This window comes from Staurois parvus, unplaced genomic scaffold, assembly GCF_062004578.1.
Source record: "Staurois parvus isolate SC_StPar_1 unplaced genomic scaffold, SC_StPar_1.0 ptg001087l, whole genome shotgun sequence".
NCBI classification, from domain to species: Eukaryota; Metazoa; Chordata; class Amphibia; order Anura; family Ranidae; genus Staurois; species Staurois parvus.
In genome coordinates, this window is record NW_028318883.1 from 1,042,501 (window position 1) to 1,051,834 (window position 9,334).

At 40.6% G+C, this 9,334-nt stretch overlaps 1 protein-coding gene across 4 annotated transcripts in view; it reads left to right on the plus strand.

The window, feature by feature from the left end:
• The window catches only part of GNAS (GNAS complex locus), a 194,491-nt gene extending 185,481 nt beyond the window's left edge, over positions 1–9,010 (plus strand). For all 4 annotated transcript variants that reach the window (XM_089658639.1, XM_089658640.1, XM_089658641.1 and 1 more), the window contains 4 exons: positions 624–744; positions 2,393–2,523; positions 5,145–5,212; positions 7,241–9,010. In XM_089658639.1, coding sequence (XP_089514765.1) covers positions 624–744; positions 2,393–2,523; positions 5,145–5,212; positions 7,241–7,387 — 467 coding nt within the window. In that variant the 3' untranslated portion in view covers positions 7,388–9,010. The remainder of the gene's footprint in view (positions 1–623; positions 745–2,392; positions 2,524–5,144; positions 5,213–7,240) is intronic.
• The last annotated feature ends 324 nt before the right edge of the window (positions 9,011–9,334 follow it).

Genomic DNA, 9,334 nt, shown 5'->3' on the forward strand with positions numbered 1-9,334 from the left:
AAAGAATACTAGATGCTATATTTGGTGGCCGTTTCAGACCTGTTAAAAAAATCAAGATGGAATAGCCAATATGCGTATACAGTAGAATCTGGGTCATTGGGGGGGGGGGGGGGGCGGGCAAAGCTCCTTGATGCACTTTGGAAACAAGGGCTGGCCTGTGTAATTTTGATCCAATAGAAGAGCTAATTACTGAAAATGTTAATGCGTGTCCGATAGGTGAACACACAGTGCATCGCAGTTGGTTGCTTATGGGGCCTGCAGACGTAGACCGGTCAGGGTGTCCATGTTGACCAGCAGCCACATCCAAAAGTGCCTACAATGGGCACGTCAGTATTTTAATATGCTTTTGCAGACATCGGTTTACACTTTGACATTAAAGATTTTTTTTTTGTTTTTGTGACCAGTGAAACAAAAAAACAAATTATATCTTTTCAGTGATTCACTGTTTTATGCCAAAAGCTTCCAAGTGGGTGAATGCTCTTAATATGTACAGTTTAAGTAGTCTTGGGAATAAGTCATCAGTCAGAGCATCTACATGAAAAGATTGATGAAAACATTTGCAATTTGACTGCCATCTTCTAAACCATTTTAAACGTTAACTAATTTTTTTTTCCTCCTTCCAGATGTGACAGCAATTATATTTGTGGTAGCCAGCAGCAGTTATAATATGGTGATCCGAGAGGACAATCAGACCAACAGACTCCAGGAAGCGCTAAACCTCTTCAAAAGCATCTGGAACAATAGGTATACGCGTCTTTTCTCTATAATATTTTAATGGGTTTTCTAGTGGTGTGAACAGGTAGGAGTTATGCATTTCTTTGTATGTTTCTATGATTTCATAGCAATGGGCCTCCTTATTTAACCACTTCAGTACTGGACACTTTCACCCCCTTCCTGTCCAAGCCAATTTTCAGCTTCCAGCGTTGTCGCACTTTGACAATTGCGTACTCATTGAACACTGTACCCAAATTACATTTGTATAATGTTTTTCACACAAATAGAGCTTTCTTTTGTTGGCATTTAATTACCACTGGGCTTTTTATTTTTTTGCTAAACAAAAAAAGACCAAAATTTTTTAAATTAAGTTCTTAAAAGTTTCTGTTATAAAATGTTGCAAATGAGTCATTTTTCTTGTCTGATGTGCGTTGATGAGGCTGCACTGAAAATCGGGGCGCTGATGAGGCTGCAGTGATGAAAGAAAATAAGGGAGCAATTCACAGTGCATGGTTTAAAGCATCACTTTTTCTCGTCCATCGAGGGACACAGAGTATTTAACGATCATATTATACTGCTTGTTTTTTTCTTTGCCCTGTTTGCGTTTTGTTTTTTGTGTTGCCCACCCCTCAGGAGGACATACAAAAGGTTTAAGGGCTTCCTGTGCCCTTAAACAGACGAGAAAGAAATATAGAATTTTTCATGCATGGTCTGAATTAAACGTTCAGTTCAGCCAAAACTGCTGATGCCATTTTTGGTTTAACCCTTTGAGGACCGTAATATTTGGGAACGCCAAAAGAATCAATTTTTTTTGTTTTTAAAGTTTGTACACTTCAGTTGCTGTAACTAAGCCATTTCATGAAATAATTGGCAAAAAGCTAGATCCATTTGTTGTTTGTTGATAAGAATTAATATTTTGACTCAAACCAAAAAAAAAAAAGTTTTAAGTTCTTAATCAGATGATACAGGCAATTAAAAACATGGGACAAATACGTCCCTTGGTCCTCAAAGGGTTAAGCTGGAGAGTTAAATCTCTTGATAAGTTCTTTATCGTTTGAATGACTGCTTTGACAAACCACTCACACACCACTTTATAAATATGAGCTGTAGTTTTTCATGGGTGTGTTCTCAGCCGTGTTAACTTGAAGCACAAAAAAGCAGGTGTCCTGACCCCCCGTCAGATGCCCCATTGACCAGTTTTGAGCTTGCCTGGTAAAGTGGTCCCTTATCATTAGAGTAGGATCTTCCCGGTGTCTGGAGACTACTGGTTTTCATGTCCAAAGAACCCCAGCAGGAGATGAGCATAGATCATGACCATACCATTGTGTTGTGATTTGCATAATGGGCTACCCCGATTTGTCTCTGGAAATATTTTGAATGTCTGCAGATGCCTCGCAGTTCCTACTCACAGGAACTGTGGACACTGAGAGATGAAGTATACCTGCAGGTTTGTTGTAAGACTCAATTCACATCAGCATTTAGCAGAACCTTTATACCATGCTACTCTGTATTCGTAAAACCTCCTGGGTGTTCATACCACGTACAGCACAGCAGGAGAAATTGAGCTTGCTCAAATGTATCCTAGGGCACAGTACAGATAACTTTACAAGCTAAATATCTTCCTGTATTTCACTGAAAATTGCATTCCAAACGTTTGACTGCATTTTTTGCATTGTAGGTGGCTACGGACAATTTCAGTCATTCTCTTCTTGAATAAACAAGATCTACTTGCTGAGAAGGTTTTGGCTGGAAAATCGAAAATCGAGGACTACTTTCCAGAGTTTGCTCGTTACACCACCCCAGATGATGGTATGAGTTTATCAGTGTTTGTTAAATTATAGACATGGTTTTGGCATAATGGGTGGGTAAAGTTTGCCAAACAGGTGTTATGTGGGGGATTTTTTTGGCAAGTCTAAGGGCCTTTGTGAACAGGCGGCTGTTCTTGTCAAAATGTTTTTTTTCTGCATGCAAGTCATTGGGAATGCAAAAGCTGCTAGAAGCAGGTCAATGCAGCTTAGTGCAGCTCAGGATGAGGTCAACTGCAGGTCGAATTCACCAGTCAGAGAGCTGTGATCTCAGAAGCTTCCCAGACATATCTCAAATACAAGCGGAATGCACCTGAAAGCAAGCTACATTGGCCCATCAACATACCCCTTGTAATACGTAGAGGTTATGCAATATATGGGCAGGGGTACTACAAGTCATGCAGCTCAAAGAGAAATAGGCCCGATTTTAGCCCTGACAGAAACAATTGAGTACTGTCCATGATACTTTTTTTTTATTTGCACTAACATACAGTTTTCAGGACAAGCTTTCAGGGCATGTCCCCTTCTTCAAGGTCCAAGCAGTAATACTTCACTAAGTTTTAGCCCTGGCAGAATGTCACGTTCCTGCTGTGATGTTCCTGCTGTTAAAGAGGAACTTAAAACGGTTTTAAAAAATAAAGTAAGTAGGCAGCCCCAAATACTGTAGGTGCTGATTTTTAAAGCACAAAAATCGGCACAAGGGACATACGTCAGTATGGTGTGTCCCTTGTGATGATGCCATTTCAGTTAGGTGAAATCCTTCTCTGCCCAAGCCACTCTGAGTTCTTTAGAGTCCTAGCTTGAGCATGTGGGTCTGTTGACATAGTTTGCTATGTTGCCCACCCCTCAGTTGGACTGTATTTGGATGCCCCAACGTTCTAAGAATTAAAGCCTGTCTCCTTTTTAATATATGATCAAGAAAATAGGATTTTTTGTCTTGCCTGTAAAATCCTTTACAAAACACAGACTCCCTATCATCTGTTTCTTGGGTCCACCACTACAAACTGAGGCACGCTGGTTAGTGGTGTCCTTGTCCTGTACTGGTCTACAGTTTTCTGTTTGCCGTTGTCCAGTCCTCCTATTGGTGACTGTATCACCTACCAGTATCAGAATTCTTGTGTTTCTCTAAGGACTTCAGAAAAAAGAATTTATGGAAAAAATTTTTATTTCAAAAGCCCTTGCATACATGCACATACAAATGTTAATGTGTGCGTCTGATGCATGTAATTTATAAACAAATTGTAGATTTTTTTGTGATTTGTGTGTACTAAAATTAATTTATTTTTTAATTGAAAATATAGATTCTATATGTTAATATAGAGCGTGTATTTGTAGGTCTCTAACATGTGAGTTACTGTAAATAACTATACTTTTCTCTTTAGTGTAAAGCTGGCCATATAGATAAGTCTGTGGAAATCTCCTTTAGATTGCTAAAACTATGAATATCTGAAGGCCTATCCTAACACATTTAACCAAAAAAAAAAACAGCTGTTGGCAGTTTAAAGTGGTTCTAAAAGCTCAAGGTTAAAAACCTTCCATGTCCAACAGTCCCCCTAATACTTACCTGAGCCCCATTGTGATTTAGCGATGTGCACGAGAGCCTCTGATCTCCAGGGACTCTCCCCATTCATTGGCTGAGGCAGGAGCCACAGCCAGTGAGCAAATTAGAGAGGGGGCGGGGCCAAGCCAAAGCTCTGTGTGTGAATGGACATGCAGAGCAGCAGCTCAGGAGCAGACCTGCTTGGGTGCCCCCATAGCATGCTGTTTGCTCTGGGGGCAGTTGGGAGGAGCCGGGAGTGTCGGCAGAGGACCTGAGGAGGATCTGGCTGCTCCTGGTCTGTGCAAGACCACTGCACAGAGCAGGTAAGTATGACGTGGTTTTGTTTTTTTGTTTTTGGAAACTTGCTTTTAATATCACTTTAAAGTGTTGACACCCAAAAGTGCCTGCAAATCTCTGAAACAGATTTAAGGGTACATGCACCCCAGGTACAGTAGACCTGTGTTGGGTTGCTATTCCAGCACAGTCCTACTGTAAGACCAGGCAAAATATCTTGTCCCCTACCTGGCTGGCTCACACAACCGCATTGCGGTGGCATGCGTTGAACGCAACGTGCGTCAGCCAGTAGAACGTAATGAAATGTCACTCTGTGATATTTCAATAGTTTGTTTAAAAAAAAATAGAGCAGTGTGATATACCGCGATCAACACTGCTGCGATCAACACCATATTCCACAATACACAAACTGCTGCGTTGTAACAGGCTGGTGTGAATGTACCCTTAGTGCCCTTGCTTTACAAGAAAACTAAATGGTTGAGGTAAAGTTTCAGCACATGCTGGTTGTGCCTGATGTTTACCTCCCACACATTTGTGTTGTGCAAAAGGTACTTTTTGAGCTCTGACTCTTACCAGTAAGCAGCAAAGGTTTGCTCAGAACTGCCTGGCACTAAGGGGGGGGCAAAAACTCTTCATCAGATACGCACACCTATAGGTGCCTTCTCTTCAAATCTTATATAATTTTTTTTTTTTGCCGCGGGGTTCCGCCAAAAGTTAGTGTCATTTCAACTTTGTACCCCTCATGTTTACCCTTTCAACTTTTTTTTTTTTTTTTTTCCTTCTGTTTCCAGCAACTCCAGAGCCTGGGGAAGACCCCAGAGTCACAAGGGCCAAGTACTTTATTAGAGATGAGTTTCTTGTAAGTATTACAATTTTGTTTAAATATTTACGTATAGATTTTTCACGTGTAACTTTGTAGAAGCTCCTGCTGGGTGTTGTGTCCTTAATCTGACTGACAAATGTGCCAACTTCCCAAGCCTCATGCTATTTCCAGAGCAGTAAAACTGACCCTATTCATTCTCAGTGCAAGTGACCTCACAGAGCAGGGGCTAATATGCAGTGGAGGAGTTGAACGTTAGCATAGTTCTTTAGCAGCTCTGGAAGATGCAGATTTGTAAGTGTCTGTATTTAGTTGTATGTCCATTAGTGAAAGCAGAAGTGAGTAGCTGACTATGCTGGCCACGATATATCTCATTTGCTAGATCCTAATCAACAGCCTATTCTCTTGTTAGATGGGTCAAAAAACGTAATGTATTCTTCCATATGATATGCTATTATCGCATACAGAAGTTGCATAATTAAACTCCTCTCGTGGCATGTTAGTGAAAATCCCAAAGCTGGTGCAAATCTTCATTTATTTTTTTGCTGAATTTAGTGGCTAGCTTGAATGAGGGATTTAGGACAGCTACAAAATAAAGCAATTCAAACAGCATGATGAAAAAAAAAAACACATGTAATCAGACATGCTCTTCAGTAAAAAAGCAAGTCAAAATGATCAGCAGGTCCAGACAGATGCTACAAAAATCTCATACACCCTCTTCCTGTGAAAGGCGCACTTGGACTTGCTCACTCCTGCCTTTTGAAGAGCGAGGCCACATGTCACATTAAGGGTTTCATCAGGGGCTTGAATTCATAGGAAAGGACAAGATTTGCATATAATTTCAGATGCCTTTATCATCTAGAGCAGCGGTCTCCAAACTGTGGCCCAGGGGCCTGATGCGGCCCTTTGCGTGCTTTTATCCAGCCCTTGGGAGCATTATTCTCCCAACCCCCTATTCCTCCAGGTGGTACTAACCGTTCCTGCCACTGACACCAGGACATATTCTGCTCCCAAGGGTTTCCAGCCCCCCTAAAGTGTGAAGGACCGTAAACTGACCCTTTGTTTAGACGGTTTGGAGAGCCCTATACGTGGTATTTGAACTGCCTATGTTTGTGAGTGGTGGACTGGAATAGCCAGTAAAAGTTGGCTATTTAAAAAAAGCAATTAAAAAAGGGAATCTATCTATATTGCGTGCAAGAGATTCTCTGTCCAAGCCCTGCACATCTGCCATTTATGCGCCTCTTTTCATTCCTCCTCTAGAATGGCTGATTATTATTATTATTATACAGTATTTATAAAGCGCCAATAGTTCGCTCAGCGCTGTACATTACAAAGGGGGACAGAACATGTGACAGAACAATACCAATACAATGCAAAACATGAGGGGATCGAGGGCCCTGCTCTTTGGAGCTTACAATCTAGGAGGGAGGGGATGGTGGTACAGGAGGAGATAGCTGTGGGGGATGGAGTGGTAGGAAGAGTGGAGGAGGTCGGCAGGTTAGCAGGGGGTGGGGTAGGCTTCCCTGAAGAGATGGGTTTTCAGGGTGCGCCTAAAGGAGAGGAGAGTAGGTGATAATCTGATTGGTTGGGGCAGGGAGTTCCAGAGGATGGGTGACACCCTGTAGAAGTCCAGGAGGCGGGCATGGGAGGAGGAGACCAGGAAACTAGAGAGAAGGTGGTCTTGTGAGGAGCGGAGAGTGCGTGCTGGGCGGTACTTGGATATTAGGTCAGTGATGTAGTTCGGGGCAGTATGGTGGACGGCTTTGTACGTCAGTGTTAGGATTTTGAATTTGATCCGTTGCGTAATCGGAAGCCAGTGGAGGGATTGGCAGAGGGGGGTGGCGGAAACAGAGCGGTTGGAAAGGTGAACGAGTCTGGCAGCCGTATTCAGGATCGACTGAAGCGGGGATAGCCAGCGGCGAGGCAGGCCAGTGAGAAGGGAGTTGCAGTAGTCGATGACCTGTCTTAATTTTTGTACAGCCACAATAGTATTTACATACTTTGCATTACATTCATTCATCAGTGCGTATATCTTTTTTAAAAAATTTTTTCCCCCTCTTCCTGCAGAGAATCAGTACAGCAAGCGGAGATGGCCGGCACTACTGTTACCCTCACTTCACATGTGCGGTGGACACAGAAAATATTCGAAGGGTTTTTAATGATTGTCGGGACATTATCCAAAGGATGCACCTCCGTCAGTACGAACTGTTGTGATGGAGAGATTCTCTTATATATTTTTTCCTTTTTTTTTTTTTTTTTTTTTCTGGACTCTTAATTCAATTTAAAAAAAGAAATGAAACTGCAAAAATCCCACAGAAAAATATATTCAAAAAAAAAAAAATCTTTAAAAAAATAAAGGGGGGTGGGGAAACAATTCACCCATGAAGGGATGAAAAAAACCTGCGTGCAAACTCCCTCTCCAGCTTGCACCTGTTTTTACTTGTTTCCTTGCTGCCGGACAATTGTGGAACTGTTAGCTTGCTGCCCTTCACCCCTCAATGCCCTGAAACAGCACGGGCTGGCGCCAAATCTACCCTTGACCTCTACCCCCTTTACAACCCCTTCCCCTTTCAAAATGCCAACATTAAATGCAGTGCGTGTGGAGGATTTTGACATAAAATAAGGTATACAAATGCAGCTGGAAGAGAGGGACTGTACAGTAGGCTGGAGGCTGTACCTAGACTTTCCTCCCCTTTCAATAATAAGCTGGGCCTAATTTTGTGTTTTTTTTTTTTTTTTTGTTTGTTTTTTTTTTTAATCTTCACGTATTATATCAACTTTGTATTCCTTCACTGCATTGCTGACCGCCAACTGAGAAAGAGGACACCTGACTCTTGACTGTAAAAGAGAGAAACAAAAAGAAACAATTGTCTTGGTATCACTGAGCTGCCATCATTGGGTGTGCAGTTGCAAGAGGTAATTTATTTTGCCTTTCACAAGGGTGCCATTTTTTGATTTTTCCTTTTTTAATTTTTTTTTTTTTTCTTTTGTTTTTTTTTCTTTTTTTTTATAGAAAAAATAATAAATACTTTGATATGTTGAAAATCATATCCATGTATTTATTTTCTAAATAAAAGCCCTGGCCATTTTAATTTGGTCACAGTTAACCATGCTTCTTTTTTTTCTTTTTTTTTTTTGTGCCCCCTTTCTCACCCTACCACCACTCCACTTTATCCTTACACAACCTTTTGTGTGATCTTTAAATCTTCAGTCCTGAACAGAATGTTAGACCTATCCGCACGAACATGATCACTTCCTTTTTCCTTCTGTACAACACCCCACTTCCCTACACTTTTTATTTTGTTTTGTTTTTTTTTTTTCTGTTTTTGTTTTTATTTTACTGCTGGATTATTCTTTGTACAGAATGTAAAATGTATTATTTTGTACAACTTTATTGAAAAAAAAAATAACTTGTAGAAGATCTTTGTGCCTTGATTTTGGCTGTGCCCTGTACAATGAGCTAAAGATGTAAGTATGTCAAAAAATTTACTCTGTACAGCAAATGTCACCTCTGCCCCGCTCCCTTTTTCCCTTCCTGCGCTCGTTCGGACATCGGGCAAATCGATCTGTAGTACTAGTTATTTTTTTTTCTTCCTGGTTTACAAAAAGGAAAAAAAAACTGTTTAGTTAAAAAAAAAAAAAAAAAAAAAAAGAAGAAAAAAAAAAAAGAAAATGTACAAATGTTGCAAATTTAACCACTTTAAAAGTGGGTCGTCATGGTGTGACCCACTGTGACTTCATCGTGCTTTTTAACTTTTAGCTTGAACTCATTTAAATCTCTATCCAAATGCAAGAACCTGGCTTGTTTCTACATAAACAAAATTTTGCTACAAAGAAGTGCTAGTTGTTTTATCCTTGGAAATACCTATTTTTACTTTAAATTTTTTTTTTTTTTTTTTAGCCAGTCTGTCACGTAGCTTATTATTATCTCCACAAGCAACAAATTATCAAGAACATTTCTTGAGGAAATTACATAGGTTGACATCGATGATGTTTTTTGTTTGCTGTCCTGAGGATCCCTTGGCTTCAATAATTTGAGTCACACCTGGTAATAATATGCAGCTGCTGATGTGTGAAAGTGAGGTCAGTGACTTGAGGTATTGAAGTCCAGGATGAGCAAAACAGCCTAGTAACTAGCATTTTCTGGAGAAGAGGTCAACA